Source organism: Phalacrocorax carbo, chromosome 10 (genome assembly GCF_963921805.1).
Source record: "Phalacrocorax carbo chromosome 10, bPhaCar2.1, whole genome shotgun sequence".
Taxonomy (NCBI): domain Eukaryota; kingdom Metazoa; phylum Chordata; class Aves; order Suliformes; family Phalacrocoracidae; genus Phalacrocorax; species Phalacrocorax carbo.
Window position 1 is genome coordinate 7,276,181 of NC_087522.1, and position 27,842 is coordinate 7,304,022.

The 27,842-nt window shown below is 46.6% G+C and overlaps 1 protein-coding gene across 3 annotated transcripts in view; it reads left to right on the top strand.

The window, feature by feature from the left end:
• Nucleotides 1–9,835, top strand: part of PRKAR1B (protein kinase cAMP-dependent type I regulatory subunit beta) — a 104,032-nt gene extending 94,197 nt beyond the window's left edge. For all 3 annotated transcript variants that reach the window (XM_064461681.1, XM_064461683.1, XM_064461684.1), the window contains exons 10-11: nt 6,892–6,973; nt 7,399–9,835. In XM_064461681.1, coding sequence (XP_064317751.1) covers nt 6,892–6,973; nt 7,399–7,571 — 255 coding nt within the window. In that variant the 3' untranslated portion in view covers nt 7,572–9,835. The remainder of the gene's footprint in view (nt 1–6,891; nt 6,974–7,398) is intronic.
• Nucleotides 9,836–27,842: the final 18,007 nt, after the last annotated feature.

Sequence of the window (27,842 nt, forward strand, 5' to 3'; positions counted from 1 at the left end):
TAGACACCTTTGTTCCTCTCTCTTGGGTCTGGATATTATCCCTAAACTAATACAAATGTGCCTTGGTAGCAGAAGTGGTGGAAATTTAGACATACATAGTCTAATGCAGGTGTGATGTAGCTGGGACACGCGGCAGACTGCAGATTGTTTGATATCAAGTGTGGCTGTAGATCTAATGTATAGGATTTGTACCAGATGGGTAGTAATATTTACTTCACATCTTTGCTAGATTGCAGCGTACATTAGTGTTGTTGAGAATTATGCCAATAAGAATACGATGCATTAACGTTATAATGTTATGAATACGTAATGATAATCATAGACATTGTCACTGTGGTTGTTTGTGTAAAGGCACTTTCTGCAGCGCTGCTCTCTCTCGAGATTGTATGGGTGCCATGCTGCACCTGGTATTACTGTAATGTTGCCTTTTGAGCTCATCTGACGTTGCACTATTAATCCTAAAGATGCTCCCAAGGTGCTGGCTTTCTGAAAATCTGAAATCAGTGGCACTCAAGATTTCCAGAGTCATGGCCCAAATTAAAAAGCTGAATGTGTAAAATGTTGTATATTTGTTTTCTAAAGCTGGCAGTAGTTCATGGTTTTGTCTTGGGCATTGGCATTGTCTCACCTCTGCTCTGTAATCTGCAGTGAGCCCTAATGGATGCAGAAACGAACTCACTGCATATTGGAGATAAGCAAACCAAAGAACCACCACCTTTTCAGTCAATGCAGACCTGGGGTCTGTTCTTGTAGCCCTCACCCACTCAACAGTCATTACATCAGGCGCATCGTAAATGATAGTCATAAAAGTAGTTTGCTAAACTGGGCCAAAGTTGCTTGAGGTTTCGCATCAGACAGCCAAACTGATTTAAATGATCATTTTTTAAAGTGGAGGGTGAAATACTAGCTGACAGATCTTAGCAGGTCTCGCAGATTCACTAGGCAATCACTATTTCCAGGAGTTCTGTAGCATCAGGACCTATAGCTTTTGACTCTCCTTAATTTAAGGTAATGATTTAAGGTGCTCTATGAATGATTTAATTGCATGGATGAACCAGTAAGCAGGCAGATACAACCAAGTAAGTTGTAACTTTTCAAGGTTATAGCTATGATAGTGTAAGAACATTGCCCAGACAGTGTTTGTAGATAACTAAATGGTATCTTTCATTAGATATATCCAGAGAATTAGGCAACTTGGAGAAAGACATGCATGCCCAAAAGCTCTTTTGCCTTTTCTAGCTATGCTAGTTGGTATAATAAAAGATATTACTTCCACAAACCTTGTCTTGCCTGCAATTAAATAAAATACTCCCAGAATCATACTGTGTGAAAGATCTTTTAATTCATTTCAGGTCTGCTATAGCTTCCATTAAAACCAATAGGAGTCTCTGCATCCAGTCCCGTCTGCTTTGCTGTGTGAACAGGGTCGTTTTATACCACTTCACAGCCTCTTCATTCGTCTTTTGTAGTAATTTAGCAAAGATTTCATAGCAACATATAATGGGGGTTTGTGTGGCTGTGGAGTGAGGGGAAACTTATCTTTTGAATGTGTGAATTATGGAGTGTGCGGATTAACAAAGTGAGAAAGAGCAAAGGTATGTTCATAATAACAATTGATAGAGTTAATAGCAATAGCAGATGGATTGGCCTGACCTTTTCCATCTCTAATTCTATAGACTGCCCTGCTCTTTTCTAGTGGATGGTGAAGAGGAAAACAAAATAGGCTAGAAAAATTTTCTAAGCTCAAAACTAGGATAAAAGTGTAACATTTTGAGGGCATGGGGAAAAAACTCTCTTCTGTGCTTTTCTTTAAAAAAGCAGTAAGTGAAAAAGTATGAAATAGAAGTGGAAAGAGAAAGAGTAACTTCCTGCTTATGAAAATTAAAATTCTTTACCTTAAAAAGTAGAAATTTATTCTGTATACTTAGTGTACCAAAAGGACATAGGCATTGATGTTGCATACAGTCATGGTAGAATAAATATTCTTCCATTTTAATAATGGTAAACATGTCCTTTATTACAGGCCTGTCCCACCCAGAGGTAACATGGGCACATCCCTGCCCACCACGTTTTGCCTTGTGCTGCCTGGGAATGATCCCATCCGATCCACTAAGGTGGAATACAGGAAAAAATACAGGATTTCAGTTTTTAGCGTCATGAGCACTTGCCTTTTGTAGCCAGGCTACTTCAGCCAGCTGCTGGCTGTAGGTTTCATACTTAAATATAAAAACAGGGCTCCTGAAGCAATTAGTGCTTATAAGTACATGCAGGCTAAGGCCTGGGAATCTCAGTGTTGACCCAGTTGGGTCACTGTCTTTACACTGCAGGATATCTCACTCATCTGTACAGTCCGACAGTTTAAAAGTGAAACATTTATCAAAATCTCATTACTTTGGAGAGGATGGGACCTCATGGATTATAAACCTTAATTTATTTTTTATATCTTAAATTATGGTGCAGTACCTAAGCCATAAATTTTTACAAAACAAACTGCTGATGCATTTGAAAGACACGAATAAATACTCTCAGCACTGTGACAGAGCGGACAGAGCAGAGATGGAAGGAGTGAGCAGGAGCGTGGGGTGAGGACGGCAGAGAGGTGGTGATGGCACATTGCTTTTGGAACTGCTACTCTTGTTATTTTTGCAATATGATGCCTGTATTTACTTGGAGGAGAGGAGAGAAGGTTAACGGTATCGGTTCCTGGGAATACAGGCACTCCCCAGTGACTGAAAGGGAATATTCCTGGATCTACCGAAGATTGTCATTTCACTCCCAAGTGTCTGCTAGCAGAAAGACATGCCTGTCTGCTTTCCATTTAATATCATTGCAAAGTCTTGATTTATTAAATTGTGTCAAACTTCTTGACGGCCTTTGAGCCTGTGCTCTGTAGGTTTAGCTTGTTGGTGTAGGCGGCTGAAATGTCTATCAGTGCACAAGACAGTATTTTAAACTGAGCAGCACTAAATAGCCTGATCCTGCATATCTAGGATCATGCAGTTTATATCAGAGAGACTGACCTTGCCAAGATTTGTGGGCCGCTTAAGGGGAAGTCTTTCCCACTGAGACCAAATGCTTTTTGGGGGTGAGACTGATAAGCCCCTTGAATCCTTACTAGATAATGCCCGCACTTCCCGGGACGGGGCTCAGGAGATTTATTCAGTTGCATCATTTCTAAGAGGTAGGGCTTGCTAAAGCACAAGAAGGACAGAAAGCTCAAGAACTGTGCCAGAAAGATTTGACAAGTAAAGTAAAATGAAATACAGCCATGAAACCTGTGATGGGAACAAGGGTAGGGGTCAGCACTGAATTAATTTAGTATGACTACTTTGTTAAGTATGTGGATAATAAGGGATGTTTCTGCAGTATTTTATGCTGTGTTATTTTATTTCTGTATAATTTTTGCCCTGGTTACGCTGGTCATTTACAATTGGACTCTTCCTCTAATACAGTCAGAATGGTATTGTTTCCAGAGATAAGACACGTAAAGTGAAGGTGATACAGATAGGTGATTAAAAATACATCTTCTTTGTTTCATGGTGTGGACAGTCTTCCCGTGAAGGTCACTCTGACAATGCTCCAGGATGTACTTGTGGAGCTGGTGACTTGTGCAACGAGAGGCCAAATGGCATAATCAGACCTTACATCTGGGTGCTTGCTGTCAGGGTTTCAGGAAACTTCTTTTTGCTCCGTGATAGACCTGTTCTCACTGGGCAACGGGAAAAGCCTATGTGACTGTTAAAACAAGAGTGGAAAAATATGTATCTGGAATATGCATTGCTTTATCCTGCCAAGCCAAGTGTTTATTGTGGAGGCCAGACACATCTGTCCTCCTCCAACAGATATCATGGTGTTTCTTGGATTAAAAAGGCCAACCGTAGTGGAACAGTGGAAGAAATTGCTTCAGAAGACTGACTTATTGGAGTCCTATATCATATAGACCATGTCAAAAAAATATTAGCCACAATAAAAGCTGACACTTGGGGAGATGAAAGCAATATTGCTTGATATTGTGATTACCTTTATGGCAACATGCTCAATGCAGGCAGTGGGGAATTGAGTCCTTCCTTCGTTTGACCTGGCCGGTCAATATGATTACTTTGGGGATTTTTTTTGTTTGTTTGCTTTATGTAATAAAACATCTGTAATAAAAGTTTTTTTAAAAAATTAGTTTTGGGAAAGAGACTCGGAGACATGGATTGCAGACAGCGATTCGGGTCAAGGGGTCAAGTTCTTGCCAGGCTCCAGATGGGGACAGAGAGGAGCACAGGAGCTGGAAGCAATTCTGAAGCTGATCCCATCTACATTGCACAGGCAAAAAGAACAGCATCAGTTTAGTGAGTTGCACCTGACCTGAAGTTTGGCAAGAGAGAGGTCGATATGCACGTTACGCCCTGTGTGGGGTGTTTCTGAGAATGCTGCTTGTGAATGTGTATTAGTTCTGAAGACTCGCAGTAAGTGTGAATAATAAAACTCATTACACTATTTTTGCATTTTCATGCCCTTGCAGATTTACTGGAAGGACTTGGAAAACAGCAGCTTTGGCGGAACAATTTAGTTATATCAAGGATAAGGAATTTTTGCTGGAAACTTGACAGGCACCAAATCACTTTCTTGTATCCAGTTCTTTCAGTTACTTCTGTGGATAGCCTTGCACTTGCAGTGGACAGTTTTCTATGCATGGCATGTTTTATTGGTAGATCAAACCCCAAACAAACCCCACAAAAGGCGAAAACCAACCTTCCCCTGTGTCTTTGGCTTATTTTTGAACAACCGTGCCCAGTTCAGGTGCCCTTGCTCATACACATAGTGCCAAGCACATGGTTCTGTATCTTCTGCCATCAGCTGCCTGGTGTATTAAGAGTGAAAGCATTGAAGCCAAGAAGAGTTTTGTGATTGTTTTCAAATTGTCCTGAATTTACAGCCCTGGTGTTTCTTCAGTATTTTTGTAATACCGGTATGGCACGATGGGGCGGAATGGTAAACTGTCATGACCAATGTAACGTGTTGACAGTCTGATATCTAGGGATTTATACTAAGCACATGTTACTGCTAATGGGGAAAATGAGAAATTATGCTTAGCACGTATAAAACAATACTTGCACATTATTTGATTTTGTTTCTGGTTCCTGACATCAGCAGGACCCTCTTCATTTATATAGCACATAAAGGTTACATTATAAGTTAACGTAGAGAGTGGCCCAGCAATCTGTGAAGTATATGGGCTTAAAAATAACCCTGTTATGAAATAGGACATGATGAAATACAATGGCATTACAGCGGCTTAGTAGTGCTTGTTCAGAAGAAAGCAAATTATGATCATTTGCTACAGAATAATGGATATTCTACTGCTCTTGGTTATCCCTGGGCCCCTCAGGTCCTAGAAAAATGAAAGCCAGACCTGAAGCAGCCTTACGTTACTGTTCAGATTTGCAATTCAACGACAGTGTTTGAGGTACTATAAGGTGTATTTAAACACAGTGCAAAGGTGAAGGGCCAGTTCTGCAGGGTGCTGAGTGCCTCTAACTGAAGCCAAGGTGTATCGGGGTGCTCCGTGGCTCCTCAAGCCCCCCCCCCCCCCCATACCCTGAGGCACACAAGTTTCTTTCCATGCAAGGAAGCTGCAGGATGTTTGCAGCCAGTGAATCTGCACTGAATATTCTGCACTGCAGGGCGATTTAGACTCCAAGCTGGGGTGGTCCTGCAGCCGGTTACAGGCACCGACAGCCCTGACGAGCCAAGCAATGCAAGACTTGGGTGTTAAACTGCAGAGTGAGGGCTGTGATATTTTCCAGTAACTGGCATCAACCTTCTGAGCATAGTCCACATTACTGTGTCTCCTCCCCTTCCCTGTCCTGGCTGGGACAGGGTCAGCCCCCACTTACTACGTTCCAAGCTGAAAAATCTTAAAAAGACATTATCGATGCTCTCCAACTGCACTGTCAAAAAATGGCTTTCAGCTTTTTAAAAAATCATGCCTTTAAAAAATGTTTTTAATTTCAGTTAAAGTTGAACTATGTTAACATTTTGCCTTTTCCTGTGCTTTTAGTTTGGACTCAGAAGATAATTTCATGTTACTGTAATTTTTTTCCAGAAAAGCAGAGATACCTTCTCTATGCCTCTACAAAAGCTTTATGCCACAATAATTTAAGATTTCCTCCAGGTTAGAATATTTCTGCATGTAAAACCTCTTTGAAGGTTTAAATAGACTGTAACTGAGTTTTGACATGTATTAGCACGTGTCAAGTACAGCAGTTATTAAGGGTAGTGGAGACAAGACACATTCCATCTCTCCAGCGACTGACTCGCAGGTGTCCAGATCACTGCACGCCACAAGCGGGCAAAGACCTTAAAAAAAAAAATCACCCTTTGTTGCAACAAGCATTAAAAACTCCCTTTACCAACCATTTCAGCAACGGATCAGCAAATGATCAGGTGAGGAATAAACTCTAGTTGCCGTCTTACAAAATGATGTCCCAAGCCTGTGGCTGGGAAAATTGCTTTTTTATTCCTTATGATGTAAATCTCTTTGCATCTCTTGTGAAGTTTTGCACCTACCCAGAACATATTCATAAACTATATCAAAGCACACATTTGCACAGCATGTTCTGCATTAGTTCAGTAGGATTACTGAATCCTGTCCTGTTCCTCTTCTCTTCTGTGTGAGCTGAATGTGCCTGCGTCCAAACAATTCCCAAGAGGGAAATCAAGTTTGCCATACTGATGGATTTTTTTAATTCTTTGATTCCTTTCATTCATATATAATGTCATCTCTCCCATAGTAGAACTAAAGGAGTGTGACAGGTAAAAGGAAATACTCAGGACTCGATGCTTTTTAAGGCATAACAGGTTTAAGCAAAGCCAGGTGACTTTCTGCACTTCTCTTCCCAGGGCACAGCTTCTGTTCTGCAGCGCAGGTCTGACAACGAGGAGTACGTTGAAGTTGGAAGACTTGGTCCCTCAGATTATTTTGGTAAGGAAGTTCAGCTTAAGTACGGTTCAGAAAGACAGGCACGTGGAGTTGTATCAAGTAGTTATTGTCTTAATTAGTGTCCTTTTACAAGCGAGGAGTTATGCGTAGGTCAGCTGCTGCTTCGGTGATACTGAGAGATTTCAGCGAGGCTGAAACCATGCCTTGGTTTACACCAGTGAGGCTGACAGAAGACAGAGCCAGAATCAGCAAAACAGTCTGAAAGCATTTGTTTTCAGAGGCATTTTACACACATGCATTATGCATGTGTAAAGCATTTGTACTGTCAACAGAATTATGTAAAGTGTCTGTCAAAAGAGATATAAAAGGAGACGTTCTACAACCAAAGCGACTGGATGGTGGCTAGGATATGCACCCTCCGAAAAAGAGGCACAGGGCTGTGACAGCGTGTTTATCCCTATTTCCAGGTGAGATAGCCTTACTGCTCAATCGGCCCCGGGCTGCTACGGTGGTGGCACGCGGACCCCTGAAGTGCGTAAAGCTGGATCGGCCCCGCTTTGAACGAGTGCTCGGTCCTTGTTCCGAAATCCTCAAGAGAAACATTCAGAGATACAACAGTTTCATTTCGCTCACCGTCTAATGATTCCTTCTGAAAAGCTGCCTTTGTGAGACCTTGTGCACTTAAATTTGCTCTGTGCAGCTCCATAGCTTTATGAAGAAAAAAATTTAACGTGTGCATTTTATGTGTATTTTTTATGTTCATGTCACATAGTGCATGTCAGTTCAAATCTCACATATCCTGTAAGTAGGAAGACAACTGTTTGGATGGGCCTAGCTTTGGGGAAGATTAGGCCTTTGGGTTGCAGGCAAGATTTTGACCTATTGATGGATCATATAGCTTAAAACTGTGTTTTTAACTATTTGAAATACATATGAATTTCTATTTCCTTCGTTATCTTTGAAGTTGGTCTTATTCACCTTTTGTCAAGCTTCTTTGCGCAAGTGATGTCCCTCTGCCTGTCAGTTCTGAAAGGCTTTTCACTGGTCATGGACTGGAGGTTTCTGAAATCCCACGGGGCGAGTGGCAGACGTGCAGTTTAAGAGGGAAGGTTGGAGGAAGGATTTGATCATTCCAGCAAGGCAGGAAAAAGTAGAGCTTTTGAGTCATTTTGTTTGTGGTTTAGATACAGGGGTCATATTCCTCCATGTTACAAGCCTTTTCAGGCCTGCTTTGTAGGATATGCTAAGCCAACAGCCTGCTCCAGTCTTGTGGGTGAAGAGGTCAAGGGGCAATGGTTTGTAAGAATTTAGATGGAGCCTTTAGGACCTAAGTTATTTGTCCTCAGATTTTTTTAAATGAAGGTTTGCATTAGATCCCTTAAAAGTTCAAGGGGAACTTCTTCGCTGAATTAAGTGGGCTTCGAGACATTTATCTGCAGCAGAGTGTCCTCAGTCACTTCTCTGAGTATTATATGAAATGCTGAAGAGGTGGTGCCAGGTGTACATTGGGGGCAACAACAGCAGTTTGTTTTTAATAAGGTCCACTTACTTAAATTCAAATGCCTTTCTTTTAGTATATGACTAAATTTTAGGATTTTTTAGGATTTTCTGAAAGCCAAACACATGCTTTGAAATGCTGCCTCTGCTCCAAAAGACATGTATTGCATAGCAAAAAGCACCAGGATCTTGCAGGAAGCTCCTAGAGCCCTGGTCCCTCCAGGTGCATCAGCCTCGCTGGCAGTTGTTGCTGCCCTGCCTAGGCATGGGTCTCCTCTTGAATGGAGCTTTTTGCAGGTCCAGACCTTGCTCTGCTGTGCAGCCTTCAAGGACGGGGTCATTTAGATTATTCTTTGGGAAGCTCTTCCTCTGAAGGAAAACTTGTCTTTGTGAACAGCAGCAAAGGTCTGCCTCTCAGCTGCCCTAAGTGGCACTGCCTGCTTTTCAGTTGTGGCAAAACTATATTTCTTCCTTATGATAGTGTTCTTCTGGGTAAATCCGAGCTTTCTGTACCTTTTTCGTGCCAGAGGGTACGCAATGAAATAAGGCAGCAATCTCCCTTTTGAAACTAGAGGTGTTAGTGAAGAACATGGCTAAAACTACTCCTGCTGACGTGCAATGTGCTTTCTTCTTTGGAATTAACCAAATCTAACTTGGAACTTTCCCATCGACTCCCACCAAGAGGACCCAATATTCCGGTAGCTGCCCACAGTGGTTTTTACAGAGCTGGCTGCTTCTGACTTCAGGCCCCTCTCATCACTTCAAGGTGCTTAATTTATTTCAGCATATTTTCAGTGGTCCTGTCAATGCATATTTGTTGCTACTATTTATTATGATTACATTATGCTTCTTGCACGTGTTATTAGATACGGCCATTCATATTTTTCACCCTTGCAATTTTCATCACGTACGTTTATATAGGCAGACCCCCATTATATATATAGGTCAATGTATATGCATTTGCAAAACTTTTGATTTGCTTCACTGTTTTTGTATTCTCTTGTGCAATTTTTAAAAAGAAATATTTTTTAAAGGTTACCAGCCTCTCATGTATATTCTTTTACCTATTGCATTTCTGTTGTATTGGTAAAAAATTGTGAGTGTTTTGCATAATATGCAAGATACAATTCTTGTTAAACACCAAGTATTAGCCTCACTGCTTAAAAGTTACTCAAGCGCACACACACAACAAAGATTCTTTGCTTTAAACCTTTACAGTTCATGGAAAATACATTTTAATTACGGTTCTGTTACAAGCAATCTCAAGAGAAGTGTAACCATTTAACACCAGGATTCCTACGGTTTAAGTGGAACAAAAGGATATTTGATGACATTTTAAAGATAATTGTAATATTTGCAGTGGATGATGGGACAGAATTACGGTATGAATAAAATTCTTCTACATTATGTGTGGCTGTTGTGGGTTTATTACTAACGCAAGTCCGTATGAATAGAAGTCATGTTCTAGTTAAAATCTGCATATCATAAAATTTTTGAACTCTACTGAAAATAATCAGATGCAAAGGGACAAAAAATAGACCAAGAATCCCAGTGCTATATATAGTAATGGAAACCAAACTGGTTTTCTGGAGGATTAGCATGAAGAAAAAAATCTATTGTGTTTAAATGTAACCATATATGTCTACATAAAGACACAGGGGTTCAAGGTGTCTCTCGGACCTTCATGTTGTTGTTTAGATGCCAGTTTCGCCAGACATTTAAGCACATGTGGCACATGAAGTACATGAGCTGTCTCACTCCTCGTAGGGACCCTGTGTAGAGCTTCAAAACCCACGGGACTGCTGGTGAGTCTGTTGTACAGCCAGTGGGAAGGACTGGGGAAGAACAGACTCTTTCTCAAATACCAATGCTGTTCCTTTCCCCCCTGCCCAGTATCATAGACAAAGCCCATGGCCCCGACCACCCTGGGGATCTGTCCCAGTTGTTCCTCTCAACGTCTGGCCATGCTTGGATTTTTAGAAGCGCAGCTGCCCTGGGACCGAAGCACAAAGCCTCTTTTGGCACCAGAGATGTGCTGTGCTGCTGCCATGGCTTGTGTTCATGCAATGGGCTGGCCAAGAACTACACTGAGGACAAACTTCTCAGAGAAGGCAGAGCCTCCAAAAGAACCACCTGTATCTCCTGCACCAGGGTGAATGCATGGGTTGAAGTGCTGGAGAGCATGGCTTCTGGGTGAGGAAGAGGTGTTTCGCATGGTGTTAGTGCCACACTATCTACGGTATCCACCAGAGCTCTGGGTGGCCACATAAGTAGGTATGTTGTGGTCCAGGCTTGGCTCCAGTGCTGGAGCCGTCACCCCAGAGCAGCGTGCAGAGCTTGTGGATTCACTCCGTGCAGCCGCTCTGCGGTGGCCCCCGCACAGGAATCTTGGGCGGCTCCCGCCATCCAAGGGCTGTCCAGCTTTCCGTTTTTGGAGCGTGTTATTTTTCCCCCTTTTGCTATGATTCAGGCGGGAAGGACTCATCTTTCCAGAGAATTACTCACATTATGTAGTAATCAAAAGTGACCACTCTCTCTGAGGTTCTTCCAGAAGAACGTTACCAGCCCACGCTCCCCAGAAAAGAGCATCTCACCACTCCTCATTGTCATTCTTTTTTCGGTTGGTTTTAATTGTGTCGCAGCCATTTCAAGACTCCCAAGACAAAAGAAAAGACTTTTTTTTTTTTAATAGAAACTAATTGTACCTCCAGGTTTTTTACGAGGCCCATGTGGCTGACCATGCCTTGGTGTGTGTATCACATTACTGTGAGCTGTCTAAGGCATTCCCGCTGCTCTGCGGCAACGGGTGCTGAAAGTTGTGGAGTCGCGTGGACCCCGTGAATCCTTGATCCTCAAGCGAGCAGAGTCTGCCGCCGTGTTACCTGTTCAGGAGCTGGTGGCAAACAAGAGCTGTGCAGAGAATCAAATAATCCCAGTGCACGCCAGCTTGGTTGTTGGCTGTTGGTTTGTTTTTCTTGCAGTAACTGGTCTTCAGAAGCGGAGTCACCACACGAAGGGTGACGTTTCTTCTGTTGTGAAAGTTGCATGAGGTATGTGCATCGCATTCAGTTTTGAAGTCAAATGGTGCATAAATCCTTTCACTGACCTATTTATGGAAGAGATCACGTTTGCTCTTTGCGCACATTTCTGTGTAGCAGCTGAGACAGAGAATGTTGTCTTGTGCAAAGGCAGAACCATGATGATCTTAAAGACAGCCAGAGATCCTGTTGCTTCCTGTTCATGCAGTGCCGCATGAATACAAAGACTGCTGCGGGTCCGTGGGAATTAGCAGAGTAGGAAGACTTTTTGTTGTTGTTGCACCATTGACCCAATGAGCACTAGCTGGTTTAAAAGATCACACTTCATAGAACCACAGAACCATAGAGTAGTTTGGGTCGGAAGGGACCTTTAGAGGCCATCTAGTCCAGCCTTGAACGTTTCCAGGGATGGGGCATCCACAGCTTCTCTGGGCAACCTGGGCAGTGCCTCACCCCCTTCTTCACAAAAAATTTCCTCCTTATATCTAGTCTGAATCTACCCTCTTTTAGTTTAAAACCATTACCCCATGTCCTGTTGCTACAGGCCCTGGTAAAAGTCTCTCCTCAACTTTCTTGTAAGCCCCCTTTAATACTGAAAGGCTGCAATAAGGTCTGCCCGCAGCCGTCTCTTCCCCAGGCCGAACAGCCCCAGCTCTCTCAGCCTGTCCTCGTAGGAGAGGTGCTGCAGCCCTCGGATCATTTTTGTGGTCTCCTCTGGACCTGCTCCAACAGCTCCATGTCCTTTCTTTGCTCAGGGCTCCAGAGCTGGACGCAGCACTGCAGGTGGGGTCTCACTTGATATTTCAAAGACCAGCTCATCATTTAGAGACAGAATTATCTTCTCTTACATTCCCCGGCATGTTTTTTTAATTTGTTTCTAATGATTTGGCAACTCTGACTGGAGCTCATTTTTGCCTTCTTCAAATGCACAAGACCGCTCAGAAACTCGTAAGAGAGTTTCCACAGCCAGAGTCACTTCTGTAGGTCCAACTTCCCTCCGGAGAAGAACATATTTGGATATGAGCATATGTGTAGCCTTGAAAATCTGATGTTATGGGAATGCATTGGCTTCGATGCTCCTCCTCCAAGGGTTTCTCTAGGCTCCTTGCTGCTCGGCAGAGTTTTATCTGGGATGCAGCACTTGCACAACAAGCTGGCCTTTTCTCTGAAAAAGCTGCCTGTGCCTGGCCGAAGGAGCTGGCATCTGCAGCCATCTGGTATTTTTGCGAAGGCTGAGGATATTTCTTGTGCTTGATCAAGCTCCAATAGCAGAGCGATTCTTGTGATGTCTAAAAATCCGGATTCAGCTTTTACAAGAGAGGCTGCACTTTGCCTGGGAAAGGGAAGGGAAGCAAAACACGAATGTCTCCTTGGGCATACTCTGACTCCTCGCTCAGAAGTGCATGGGTAACTGTTCGCCTCTGAGCCCTCCAGCCCCTCCCCAGCCATGTTTTAATCTTTGCTTTCAAGTCACTCTCTGCAAAAGTATTGCAGAGAGCCTCTGCTGCCCAGACAAGCTGCAACATACGTCCCATCCTCTTGAGCTGAGGCAATTTTAAGTGTGCAGAGTTCTCTTTAAGAAAGCCGTGAGCGCTCATGGAGGAAAAAAATAATCATTTTACCCAAGAATACTGCTCCTATTCCAGTATAAACTGTCTCCAAACATGGAACAGCAGCGTGCCATGTTGCTGCATGGGCCAGCAGTGCTGAATGAATTGGCAGATGCTGCGCTGCTGCGTGATCTCTGGTAGCTGGGCTGCGAGAACGCTGCTCCTCTCTACTCACAGCTTCGGTACAAAGCCAAAAGAGCCAAGTCGCCAAAAAAGTGCCCCTGACCCAAACCCCGATGGGATAAATCGAACCTTGCGCTGGCGGGACTCGCCGGGTGCATTCACCTTACCCTTGATGGGTGCTAACAGCTTCTGCTCTTGGCAAGAACTGGCAGTCGGAGACGGGACGTATAGACTGATGATGAGGTAGGCATTTTGTCACCACTGCCTGCTGTTACTGGCGCTGTGGATGTTCATACTGCTGGCTCTAGGGAAATCAAGCCTTTCTGGGAAGTGGCTACTCCCTATCCTCTTTATACAGAAAATGTATTGTTATTATTTGAAAGCACTTTTGTATTGCCCTTAGACTACAAGCATGGCGATTGTTCCATTAGAAGACATCATGGTGCATAGCAGTGAAATACGATGTACAGTACCATGCAGTATGTATTTTCCAGATAAACTGGGAAAATAGTGAAATGGATCTGCAAAGTGGGGGTACAATAGCTGCTTTGCATTCCTCCACATGTGTGGAATTTATACGCGCTACAGAGTGACTCTGTTTCGTTACCATGTGTTTACGATGACCGGATGATTCGTCGTGCTCCCAGCCGGTTTCATTTTCTCGGTTGTATCTGTGGGCCGCGCACAAAGTCGCAGCAACTACACATCGAACGTGGCAATGAATTAGTGCTGGCTAAACCCTCCCACCATTTATTTCCACTATGGCAGTGAGCGGGAACAGACTTAGCAGCTGAAAAATACAAGAGATTATTTCTCCTTCTCATCCAGGGGCAGCTCAAGCAATTTGCCAGATAGAAGTAGTTGGCTGCGTTTGCAGACTCTGGGTTATTTGATTGAGACTTTCCAGCCTGGAGGTGCATCTCCTCCGCACCCCACCCTGCCCAGGGAGCTGAACATGCCGCAGAAGCGCCGAGCCGGGAGATGTGTCACTGTTCACAGTTTGACTTGCGTAACGATGACTACGGGAATCGCTGCCGGAGGAGAATCTGCGTCTCTTAGCATCGACTCCTGCAGAGATCGAAAAGCCCTGGTCTTGGTCCTGCAATCGGGAGAAAGGAGTCACGCCTCCGTGCACGGTTTCTATGGGTCTTGGCGAGGCCGAGATAGCTATCTGGGAAAGCAATACCGCTGCTCCTGAGCCTGGCAAGCCTGTAAGTCACCGTTAGCGGCCACCGGCAGCATCACGAGCTCTGCTCCCACTGACGTGTATGCTCAGATGCATCCAGCACATGCTACTGTGGGCCAAATTCCCATGAGATGGCAGGATGGTTCATATCCTTGACACATATCCAGTAAAGCATCACACCCTCTCCTATTGCCTTGCGTTTCTGGCTCTTAGCCCGGGATTTAGCTTTTAGAGAAATACAGGATTAGCCAAGGAGGGCTTTTTAAAACTTGTATTTGCAGGGGGCAGGAGAAGGTACCGAAATGGCCAGAGGTTTCCAAGGAGCACAAGAACCAGCCCAACAAAGGCGCCCTTGTGTGAGCGGGGAGATGCAGCAGAACCTGTGTCCGGATGAAAGCTGCCCTATCAAAATAGCCATAAACAAACCCGCCTCCTCTGCTACAGAAAAGCTGTTGTGCCAGGAGCATATTAAATTGTATATGCTTTTTCTCAAGGCAAAAGAATTGCAGCAGTGACGGCAGCTGTGCGTGCTGGAGCTGAGCCACTGTATTCAACTAATGAAGGCCTTGCTGAGGACGGGGTGGGGGAAGGACTGCGGATGAATGTATTATTCAGAGGGACCCACACTGAAATAATCTACCGGCACTGGGGATATGTGGTAGAGAAAAAAATAGTGATTGCCCCGGCACCGTGAGCTGATGCATTTGGCAGAGGGCAGCACAGGTGATGGGCCAGATCCCTTCCCAAGCTGGGATCTGCAGTCCTGCGGGTGTTGCTGTTTACAGGATGAGGCAGGATGTGATTTTCCTACCCCGGCTTTCCCTGGGGCGGATCTCGGTCTCAACCCCCAGGAGAGCAGAGCCGGGCTGCAGGTGCCGCTCTGACCCAGACGGAGGAGCAGGCCAGAGGCGTTGGGTGCCCAGCCTGCCCAGAGCAGGGTGTACGGGAGCTGGGGATTGAAACCAGTGAGGAGCAGAGAGATGGGGGCAACCCCATTCTCTCTGGCAGTGGGCTCTGCTGATGGCCACCTGATTGGTCCCAGGTGTGGTAGGTAAATGGGAAATAAATTGTCCTGGTACCCTCAGGGAGGATTGTTTCAGCCTGTTTCTTCCCTGGCGGGGCTGCTCCCTGCGTGGATCTGCCTATATCCTGGAGAGACAGGGTGCAGAGGGCTCAGGACTCACCGAGCTGCAGTTGGCGTGTTGTGTCAACAGGGCCACCTCTGCCTGAGCGTCCCCACACTGGGGACAGGGGCCTGAGGGATCCCTCCAAATATTGGTGCAATCTGAACAACCATGCAACAGGGTTTCCCCACCGTTCACACTGTCTCAGCCATGTCTGAAATGAACCTTGCAGCCCAGCTCATTGCTTGGTTGGAGGAGGGCCTCTGAGTCTGCTGCCCCTGCTTTCCTCGTAACTCCTTGGGCTATTAAAGGTCCAAACCTGAGCCTTTCAGCCCCTTGCAAGAGACACACAGGTCCCATGGGAGCCCAGGTCAGCCAGAGACCTTCTGTGAAATATGGTGAGTACCTAAAATCTTTTTCCACCTTGCAGTTTCCTTGTAAGTAACGTTGAGTTGTGAGTAAAGAATACGGGATAATTTCCTATTCCTCCAAAATTTAGAAGCATCAAGAAAACTAGCGGGATGATTTCCTTATTAACTCAGGAGCATGCTAGCGTAGAGGCATCTCAAGGAGATCCTCCTTAGGAGGGAGCAAAATAAAACAGAATAAATTCAGAAAGGATGACTTCTGTGCAAACACCTTGCAGGTGCCTCATCAAAGATCAGTTTATCCCCAGGCGATGTAGTTCAAACGCTGCAGCGAGGAAATGGGATAGAAGAGGCTGACACCCATCTCAGCTTAAATTCAGTCACTGCAGCTGTCCTATTCTTTAAGGCAGAACGGGAAATTTATGGCTCTCCTGCGATGCGAGCAATGCTCTGAGCACCCACGAGGTAAATGCCCTTTTGTGCTTGAAGCCGTTCCCTATCCAAAGTCACTGAGCACATAGGACTAAACATGATTCAGTGAAAGAAAACCCATTTTAGTTGCTTCTTAAGCAGATTACAGCAGATTAGCCAACTAATCTATATGGAATCCTCTCTCCAACAATTTCAAACTGTAAACATATCCAGCCACTTTCGTATTGCATATAAATATTTACTGTGGATTATACGAAGATTAACTTCAAATTATATTTGCAGCAATGGTTTTATTTTGTGACTTGCTACCTTTAGTAATGTAAAACCTTTTTGAAAGAAATATACCTTCAACAAAGCGTGAACTTAAGGCCCATCAGCTGTACAATGGCACGTACCAGAGCATGTACACAAACAGAAGCGGAATACATTATCGCGAACAGATGAAGGAAGCTAAGAATAAAAGCTACTGGTGCAGAATAAAAAACGCCTGGGATTATCATAAGATGGAAATAAAATCTTCCCTATAAGATCTGACTTGGTGTTAGCGGCTGACACGTCACTGCTACTCACAGTTGGTTCTTCAGCTGCGGAAAAAAATCGTGCATGGTTTGCAAGCAAAGGGCATTTGACGGCTGTTGTTTAGTACCCTGAGATGTCACCCTCCTCGGGTGGTCAGCGTGAGTGAACGTGGCCCTGCTTGCTGCCCAGGTGGCTGGTAAGAAGCGAGGCAGCCTTTCTAACAAAGCAGTTCATCTTCCTGAAGATCTAGGGGTTTTTGTTGTATCTCCAGCCATATGGAGAAACTTACGAGCCACCAGATCAAAGCTTCAGAGGCTGCTGCTGACCCCAGTGAGATCCCCGTGAGCCCAGCGACTCGCCGTGTGAAAGCTCCTAGGTTTGATCCCTGAATTTAAAATGTCCCTGGGGAGGTGAGGGGTGGGAATCGCTGTTGGTATCAACAGCTCAGCAGGGGAGGGAACCAAGAGGTTGAAGACTAACATCTCTTGCTCTGCCACATCACCTGGACCTGTGGCATCCCACACAGGGACGGCATGGGAGAGCACCAGCAAGTGGAGGGAGGAAGAAGGGAGTCGATGCACAGTAGGTGCCTGGAGCAAAGTGCATCCTTCCAAAAAACAACCGGCCAGAGGCCGCAGCTGAGGGTCCACACACAAAAGCCAGCGCAGGACCATGTTTGGCAGCACATCATGCTCCGAATAGGGTGTTTCTGGGGCAGCTGGCACCAGCCTGCGCACACCTCTGATCCCCATGGGGCTGTGCCCACGCCTCTCCAGGCTGGCCGGGTCGGGTACCGCTGCTCTGCGAAGAGCAACGCCAGCCTTGCACGGCATTTGGTTGGGACATGGGGAATGTTGTGTCTACCAGGCTAGGGCAGGAATGCTCAGTTTACAAGACAATGGCTTTTTAGGAAGCTGGGAAAAGTTAAACAGCCTACCCAGATGGAAGAGTGTCCCTTCCCACCCTTTGTGTAATTAGGGCAGCTTCATACTCGGGTAAAGAGACAATCTGTTTAATATAAGAGATTTCCAAAGTCTTAACAAATGAGTATCTGAGAACTGGCTTCTGATGTGGTTTATGTTCTTTTTGATAGATTTAGGTTATGGGAATGTTGGTTACAGAGGCAGTGAGTGATTCATGCTGAAACCATCCGGGTGCCATCTGATACATGCTGTCCACCCGAAGGTAGAGGGAGGCTGCTGCCTGTGTTGTATTAGTGCCTGCAGTTTAAGCTGGTCAGTGGTAATTTATAATTGCAGAAAAATTACTACAGCAGAGAAAAAGAAAAGGCTGTGTTTTGCAGAGAGAGGTAACCCTTACCACAACAACACTTCCATAGCAAGCTGGGGTCTTGCAGTGATGCCCTGAGACCTCAGACTGAAGTACTCTGTGTAAGGAGCTGTATTGGCACCTTAGAAAAAGCAGGTCTCCGTGGGGAGTCTCTGGTCACTGCCTGACGAGCCCAAACCAACACAGGCAGGAGCTGATTGCTCTGTGCTTACTGCCCACCTTGGACCTGTGTTGGAAAACATCTTTACCCCCCTGACTGCAGTTTTGTATCGGGAGTACGTGCAGGATCAAGCCCTTGCGCAGATGGGGGAAAGAAGTGGGGGAAGAAATAGCGTTCCCCTCTATATTTTTTTCCCCGATAGTCAAGCATGATGAAGAACATCAAAGCGAGCAAAAGGGCAGAGGGTGGTCTCTGAAAAATCTCAGAGAGGGAGATGTTCTTCAGAGAAGGATTGTGGCCCTCCAGCTTTGATGTGCTCCCTGGAGCCCACGGCCCACCAGGTGACCCCTTCCGGCGGGCTGAGGCTGGGCCTCGCCGCCACACAGGCTGCTGGCTGAGAAATCACCGAGGCGTGAACCTTCGCACCCCAACAGGAGGGCAGGCGCTGAGCATGGAAAATCGGGTGAACAAAGCCGCAGGGTGCAATGCTGGGCAGCAATGAAGTGGTCGCTGTGCCCCGTGCTGCCTTGCCACACATCTCTGCTGACCCCTGTCACGAGGGCAGGGGAGTCCTCATCAAAACTCACGGATTCCCTTTGGACTTCCATAACCTCTCCAAGACTGTGTGAGAGCCAGGTGTGACCAGGAGGCAGGAGCTTCGCAGCCCCACAAACCTTTGTTGCCATGTAATAAGCAGAAGACTCAAGGATAGTATTTTCATTTGCAGGTTTTCCCCCCCTCTATTGCTCACATTTCAGCTATACATAAACCCAGAAGGAAAGTTTGTGTCTTCTTTTATATAAAGTTGTAGCTGAATTATGGGCATTCCTTGACCACTTACTCTGAGTTTATTCACGTTAAAATAAATTCAGTGTCACTAGGGATGACTGGCTTTGCAGGCATCAAGAAAGCCCTTGAAATGGTGTAGGAGGCCGCTAGTACCGGAGCAGCAGCCTCCAGCCCACCGAGCCCTTTGGGCAATGTGGGAGCACCAGGGCCGTGCTAGGTGGCCTTGGAGCGGCTCCGTCACGGACTGTGTGTCCTTCCCCGGTGAAGCCACCCCTCTCACCTCCTGTTTTGCAGCGTTTTGCTGGCCGTGTGCCTGCAGGGTGAGTTCATAAACCCCATTTCACCTACAGCTGTTTCCCCACGCAGAGCATCTCTGATTAGGAGAGAGAACAGCTGCAGCAGGAGGGACATGTATCTTTTCCAATTCAACAACCCTATTCTATCGCAAGCTGGTGGCCTTGGCTGAAGCCCGGTGCTCCAGATAACCGGGCACCGAAGGAAGCCTCCCTGGGCTGGCGAAACACTGCCCAAGGAGTAGTGCCAGCAGCTCCTGCCCGAGATAACGCAGCGTGCTCGCAAGATTTATTGTCTTTATCCCCCATTTACTGCCAGCCTGAATGTTTCAATTATCTTTTTTCTGTTTTGGCATTTCCCTAACAAGCAGTGTTATTTTGTTGCTTCTGTTTCAGCAGGGACAGACGGGGCCTTGTTTTCCAAACATGACACACATACATTGAAAAGCAAGCGGACGATGGCAAAGCATATTTGGTCTGCCTTGGTGATTTGAAAGGTTATTATCTGACCTCCCTCTCATCACCTTAGCCCCATAAATCTAGCAAAGGGGCCATTCGTAGCCCTTTAGAAATGAATCCTGTTTCCTCTGCAATGAACTCGTGATTTCATTGCTGACCTTACCAATTAATTCCCGTAATTCATTCACTCTGAGTTTCTTAGAAGTTAATCCGCTCCCCAGCTTGGCTCTCTTGAGGCAAATTCAGCCTTGGGGCAACTTCACCCATAGCTAGGCATAACATCAGCGCTGACTTTAGCCCGTGGTTCCTGCTTGTTGGCTCTAGCGCTATCTCAAATCGCTTATTGGCATCGGGTGGTTGTTTTCAAGACCTGACATAGCTTCAAGTCTTCCTCTCTGATGCTACATACACTGAGAATGAGCCACGTTAGCTAATACCCCATCAGGATTCATAATGTCAGAAGGAAAACCTGGCACAAAAAAATGTTCATCGCAGTTTGTTCTGCGGTACAAAAGGTCGCTCTGGCTGAAGAGGTTGTCAGAAAATTTCCATTTGGTGCGAAAGCTTTCAGAGAAAATTATGAGTTTCTCCTCTGCGACAATCAAACTATTTCATTTTCTAATAGCTACCAGCTATCCCCTGCACCAAAGCACAAAGCAAACATGAAAGGTCATTTTCTTCAAAAGTGCTCATGAAAAGCTCTGCAGATGTCTCCTGCAGCCCTTCTTGTGACCCCAAGCTATCCGTTACCCTCTGAAGCCCCTCCAGATTGTCTCTAGACCGGCACGGCACCCACAGCTCTCCAGCTCCCACAGGCAGCGCACAGATTTCCACAGGGCACGACTAGGGTGGTGTTAACTGGGGGAGGATTGTCTGTATCTGTATTCCACACAGCGACGTACAAAATTAGATTGTCAAAGGGAAGAAAAGCAGAAATACAAACCGATGAGAACTCTCCTTATGTTGCTGCCAAATACGATCCTTTGGCATTAGCAGTTCAACCTAAAAAAAAAATCTGGCCTCTGTTTTTTAATCTGTTTCACGTCCCACCCATCATTATAGGGGAGGCTGTCGCAGACCTGGATGTGTATCTGAAGTGACAGGGCCGGTGCCTGTCCTTAGCAGGGGATGTCTCTGTCACCTGGGGTCCCAAAAAAAACACCATCGCCTTTCCACCAAGCAGGGTGTGATGGAGAGAGGGCGCTGGGATGGGAATGGATGAATCCGAGCTCTGGTTTCAGCCCAAGCAGCAGGTGGGGAAAGAGAAATAGTCTGCAGAAGGCTGCTGCCATGCTACCGTCACCGGGGAGCAAGGGTTATTCCATGTGCTTCAGACCCAGCAAAGCCACACGCTGCCCATTAACCTGTATGTGTGAGAGCACCTCTGCGGAGCCCCAGGCAAGACCTCTCTGTCCACCATCCACTCCTGAAACCAGACTTGCAGCAACCTCTGGGAGCCAAAATGCTTCGCTTTACCCACAGAAAAACAATTACACAGCCAACCTCCGTCCCCAGGAGGGCATGATTAAAGGAATGCATTTTGGCCAAAGGGTCAAATCTGATCTAGATGTGTTTGATCTGCTGGATCAAATCTGTGCGTTTGCACGCAGCGGCGCGGTCCGTCGGGTGCCGCGCAGGTAAGGGGAGGGCTGTCTGCGGAACAGGGTTCGCCTGGAGCTGCTGCTAAACTCATTTTTTTAATGCAGCATTTTCGATTATTTCCTATTCACTTGATACACCACCAAAATAGATCCAGTTCTCCCCTGTTTTAGCCTCTGCTAAAACCCTCAGACCACATCTTCTCCTATAACAAAAAGTATGTGGAATTGGCTAAAAAAGAAACATTCCTGTTCTCACAACACTTAAAAAAAAATCCACTCCTTTCCTAAAGAAAAAAATAGCACTTGTAAGACTTTATAAAACTGCTTCTGTCCAGAAGGCTCCTGCGTCAGATCAGCTTCGTCCCTTTAACCATTGCTGTGCCAAGCCTCGCTGTAAATTATTAATCATCCCAAAATAGCTGCTGAAAATAGAGGCGAAAGGGGAGGCTTGATAACAGCAATGCGTATGACATAATTTATTTTGATCTTTCTGAAAGCCTTTAAGAAAATTTTTAAGAACTTGGGGCAGGACAAGGGAATGATAAAGCTGTGGGGAAAGAAGAAACCCAAGCACAAGAGCTTATGGACTGCCGGGGGGGACGAATGCAGGGCGCCTTTGTTGGACTTGGTGAGTAACTGCGAAGGGAGAACGAGAGAGGGAAATCAAGCAACGAGCTGAACTTGCAAATGTTTTTGGCATGAAATCATGAGGGCAAATGCAAAGCTATCCGCCCACCGGCACACGCGTGGAGCTGCCACTCTACAGGGACAATCCTATATATATAAAAGGGAGTGAATGAGACTGCAAGGGGGTTCCGCAGGCTCCTCGCTGCGGAGACTTGCGGGCCACGCTGCCCCGCTCGTGGGCTCAGCGCACGATGCAGCACTGCATAACAGCACGTGCTGAAAGGGCGATGCAGGTCTTGGGGTGAAAGCTGGATAAAAGCACATTTTTGCAGCAGTGAGATGACCCTGGGCAGGCACCCAGCCCCTCGTGAGCCGGCGCGAGCCCTGCGGATGGGGACATCTTGCAAGTGCTTTGTGCCCAGCAGTGGGGTGACCCCGTCGCCTGCAGTGCCGGGGTGAGCGGTGCCGAACAGACTCTGCGTCTCAGTTGCGGGGGAGTGTTGGGAAAACCGCACCCAAGCAGAGCTGCCGGGAGAGAGAAGGACATTTTGTTGTGAAGGGGTTTGTCTTCTTAGATATTTTTGTTTTTCAAGCTGCATTTCTTTGAGAGGCTTTGTGGACAGTGTGGGCAGAGCCAAGTGGAAGGAATTTAAAGGGAGAAGCCAGTTCAGGGTCATAGCCCGATATGTGAATATAAACCAAACAACTGCTGATGGTACGGAGCAGATCCCCAGAGCCGACGTGGGGCTGCAGACGTACGGCGTGGGACCGGCTATGGGGGCACGCGGGAGCAGCAGCGCGCTGGCTGGCTACTTGCATCTAACAGCCAGGAGCACCGGGGGATGTAGGGAGTGCCTGCAGCCAAAACAAGGATGAAGGCACGAGACGGACCTGTCGGGGAGGCGAGGCGGGGCAGAGACCCGAATAACAAGCCTGACTCGGCTGTTTTGGTCTTAGACCTTAAGCTGGGGAGGGAGTTTCTGGGCTGCTTTCCAGCAGGGGCAAGGGGAACCCGGGGAGACAGCAGCTGAGTGAACTTGGGCTGAGGAGGGAGAACATTTGAGCCAAGAAGCCTTGCAAGGAAAAACAGTCATTTGCTCTGTTGCCTTCACATACAGCGAAGACTTTGCCAGTAAGGGGTCTGATGCCCTATCAGACTATTATGGCTTTAGTAAATGAAACCTGTAAGGCCGCATTGCTTTTCCTCACTCCGTGTGTCACCTCTTCTCTGGCACCTGCTTCTTACTAATTCATGCGTGCATCAACAATTCTAGGTTAGAAAATAATCATCATCAGGAAGGAAGACTACGCCGCAAGAAATTGTATCTTAGTTTAGTATGGCTTTTGGCTCCAGTGTGCATGGCCAGATTTGGTTCTCACACTGTTTTTGTCCTAGGGATGCTCCAGACACAAAGTTCTTACTTGCTTCTTACTCTTGCTACTGATACTTTGGCAAAGGTTCCCTCACCTCCGAGGAGTCTTTCATTAGGTGCACGTGGGGTCAAAGTCAGACCTCTGGGACTGCAGAGTTACAGCCTTCACAAGACTTAGCAACAAGGCTATTTTAAAAAATGGCTTGAAAGGTAATTTGGGAGAGAAGGAAATGTAATCTGGGAAAGAGGGAAGCCGGCCAGGTGGGCAGTGCTGCAATTGGGATTTCCCTTGCCACAGACCATGCATGAGTACTGTTAGTGCCACTGTGACCATGTCCCCCTTGTGCAGGTGGTGACATTTCACTCCGGTTTGAGACCACCACCACACACCTCCTCAGGCCTCCCAGACAAAGCAGGTGGTGCTTTATGGGGGAAGCCTTTCTGACATGACCATAGGCGCATTAGAAATTGGACGGAGACCACGATGTTCACCGTAGATCAGAGCTGCATTTTGAAGCAGTGATGTAGAAGTTAAAGACTCCATCACTGACTCCCGGTCTCTTGGGCCATCTGGCTCCCTATCACTATTTTATCTTTCTCAAGTGCTGTGAATGCTGAGGCCCTGTTCTGGTGTAATGGCGTTTCAAATTAAATCAACAGCCAGTTTGAATTATGCAACCATGAAGCAAAGAAACACAAGACGCAATGCAGAAAGTCCCTCCCAGCAAAAGGTTTCTGATGACATTTATGGGAGTAGGTGGCTCAGGGGCTTCAGGGGAAATTCCAGATGGATGGGAAAGTAGCAGCGATACAGCAAACCCCTACGGAGGGTGGGACCAGGGGCACATGGTGAACCACCCGAGAAGATGTGGTTATGAGATCAGATGGACAGCCTGGGGAAAGTCAGCAGAGATGTGTGGAAACCCAGTGGGCAGCTGGCAATGTGATGCTGAGATGAACATGAGATGGGAAGGGTGTGGTAAGGCAAACTCCAAAAAGACTAAAATCTTGCTTAATGCCAGGAAAAGCAGCAGGTCCATCCTGATGATGTCAAGAGATACTCTGGGTTAGTCATGCTCTTATAGTGCTGGGCTGAATCTGGGCTGTTCTTGACCCTGCCTCTCCATCCCTCAGAAAGCCGGGGTTGAGTAAGACCACACATCACACCGCACACCTCCAGGGGGAAGTGATTAAGCCATGAATAAGAGATCCACCAGCTGTTGTGCTTTGTGTAAGTGCATATGCCATGGAAGTGCTGCACAAAACTAAACCTTAGGCCAAGAGAGCCTGGGAACAAAGGTGAGACCTCCATGAAGGACCATGACAACAACTACAAGACTAAAAGCATGAGCAATGGACATGGACACCATGCTAGTATGGATGTTTGAATTTGGCATCTTAATTTTAAACAAAGGAGGATAGAAGAGTATTTTTCAAATCCCTCTCGGTAAGTAATGCTCCCAGCTCCCATTTCAGTGGGAGTTGAACATACACACCTCTTTGATGCCCTTGGCCATTTCCACCTAACTTCAGCAGCAGCCCTACAAAGACAGGTGGGCTTTTTCAGTAGAAGTCTGTGATGGCTGGCTTCAGATTCGGCCCATTCTTGTTCCTGAACGGCTTTCATGCCTGGCCACAGAACAGTTTTTAAGTCATTGATAATTACAGTAGAAGACTAATCCCCAAAGACTTCTACCACTGACTTCTGTAAAAGAAAGATTTTACACTGGGTGTTGCTAAGGGCACATATTTTCCCCAGAGGCTTTGGACTTGGACACAGATCCGCCAGTTATGCTTGTTGTCTGCATTCAGAGTAGAAGTGGACCAGGCACTCAAACAGCATCAGCCCCTGATCTGGCCTTTCTCACTTCCACAGCAGCCACTAAGAGCAGCCAGAGTTGAAATGGCAGCACCCCCAACCTGCAGCCCTCATAGCACTACCCGGGGACTCCAGGCACGCTCCGGCTAGAGGAGCACCCCATCGCTCCGGGGCTGTCAGGGTGTGCTGGAGCAGTTGGGGCTGGCTGGTTGCAGCTTTCATTTTCGCTGGCCTCCACAGAAACTGAAGTGAGACAGGAAAGCTAAGGCAGAAGATGGAGAAAACAAAAAGACGGAGATGATCTGGAAACCACAAACTGAGGAAAAGAAGGGCAGGAACAAGACAAAAATGCAGCAAGAAGAGGAAAGTGAAGTTATAGCAAAGGAACGGGAGTAATAAACCCTGTGATACAAACAGAAGTGGTTTAAGGTTTGTATGCATAGTGGCTGGGCTCTTGCCCATCGTATTTAACTTCACAAACTAACTGAGCCATTATGCACCGAACGATCGTTAATGCAGCAGATGAAGCCAGACATACGTAGGAGTGTGTTAATATAAGGCCTGATGTAAAAAACACCTGCTAGTTTGGCAGGGTGTCTCAGGAAAGATACATGTGGCTCATGTGATTGTGCAGTATTTACAAAGGTATCGTTGCTTTCTCATCGCACCATGTGTAATTCCCATTTGCCTTAACGGGCGCTTCACACAGTGACGGTATAGCAGAGATGCCGGACTGAAGTTAAATGGAGCAGGTCCCATTTACACTAGCGGAGAAGCTGACGTCTTAAATGTTCTTCTTCTTTTTTTTTTCCTTTTTTTCCATCTGAAGTATCTAGGACATGGAGAGGAATTCTCTCTCTACAATACCTAGGCTCCAAGGCTGCCTTGTTTACAATGGCTTAAGCTTTTATAAGCCTGAAGGAATTGCACTGATGCCATGAAGTTACATGGGGAAGAGGCACTTTTGGAAGATTCTAACAATGTGGCCCGCTTTGCCCTAATCCCCGATGCCGCGCTACTGAAACAGACGTGTGTCGTTACTGAAGTCTTAAGAGGGGAGGACACGCTCTCCTGGTATAAGATGCTCTTACAAACCAAAGACCCGGCTGGTACCAGGAAATTTGGCTGCAGTTCGGGGCCAGGCTTTTTCCAGGAGCATCCCAGGGATGGAAGGCTCTGACTCACATGCGGAGAGCTAACAGCTGCAGTGGTTTAAGATGTTACCCCACAGCTGTCTGTCCAGGCTCTCTGTGGGAGGCTGCCCGCGAGCAGAGGCGACCGGACGGGACAGATGCCTGGGCCTCAGCTGTCCGGGCTCAGGGCCCGGGGGATGCATGCAGCGGGCAGATGGAGAACCGGAGCGGCTGCAGCGTGGGCACCGACGCCTCCGCCGTGAACCAGGGAGGCACTTCTGGCACAGGGGCAAAGCATGACGGAGGGAACACCATGGGCTCTCCCAGCAAAACTAATGAGAGCTCATTTGCTAGGACCCTCAGCAAACAGGTTTCTTCTCTGCTTCCCCATTACTCCATAGGATTTCTTTCCCAGGGTTTGCTCACTTTTGCCTCTCTCCCTGACCAGCTGCCCTTACTGGAGCTCCGCATCTCCCACTTTGCACCTCTCGGCAAGGTGCATGCACAGAAGGCCTCCAGCACGGGTAGCCATGCCACGGGAGCAGGCGGTGAGCAGCCAGAGCTACAGCCAGCCCTAGCTGTTAGCCGAGACACAAAGCAGGGGTGCAGAGAAAGCTGTTCTTTTATGCCCTGTCTCTTGCTTTTCTTCTTGGCATTTTAAACCTTTTCTGCTCACCTTTCTGTTTTTAGATTTTTTTTCTAGCCCAAAATAACTGCAGCAACACAACCCACTGCCATGCATTTTGTTCTCAGTCTTGCAGTCGCCACTTTATTTTGCCTTTTCCCAGTTTCATGAAAGAACGCAGTCGCATGAATAACAGGATTATTTATCATCCTCTCCCTCCCCTTCCAGGATGACTTGCTGTTTATGGAAAGCACTCGAGTGCAGGAGAGATCGTGCTACAGTTAAACAGACAATGCTTAAAGGGCCATTGCCTGTGCTCTGGTTTACCATTGTATTCCTCGCTGATTTCCAAGAAAGAAGGAGTTCTGTATCCAGGCTGATGGGTACAGCATCACAAATCACTGCTGAAAGGTAAACAAATGCTATGTTCAATAGGATGGAGAAGGTGGTTCTGCACTTCACTTTTTGCAAGAACCAAGAAATTCCCTTCTGGTGTTAATGTGGGTACGTGTCCCCTTTGTAGCCTGGCAGCATATCACGGGTAAGAACATGCTCCTAGTGAGCACGCAATGGTAGCTAGCAGGTGACAGACCGAGCTAAGACGCCTACATGTGACACAGCCAAGTGATGTGACCGCTGCGTGCTTCTAGGAGGTCTGTTGGACCTGGAACGTAGCAGGACAATGCTAAAACCTGTCCTGAGGTGGTGGGTGGCTGAGAAAAAAGAGCTTTGGAAACGGTTGCTCCCAGCTTCTCATCTGCAACTTGGCCACAGTTACATGGCAGGTTCACTACATAGCTTCACTATGTCCTCTCTGCATTTCTGATTACTGATGTGCCTTGTGG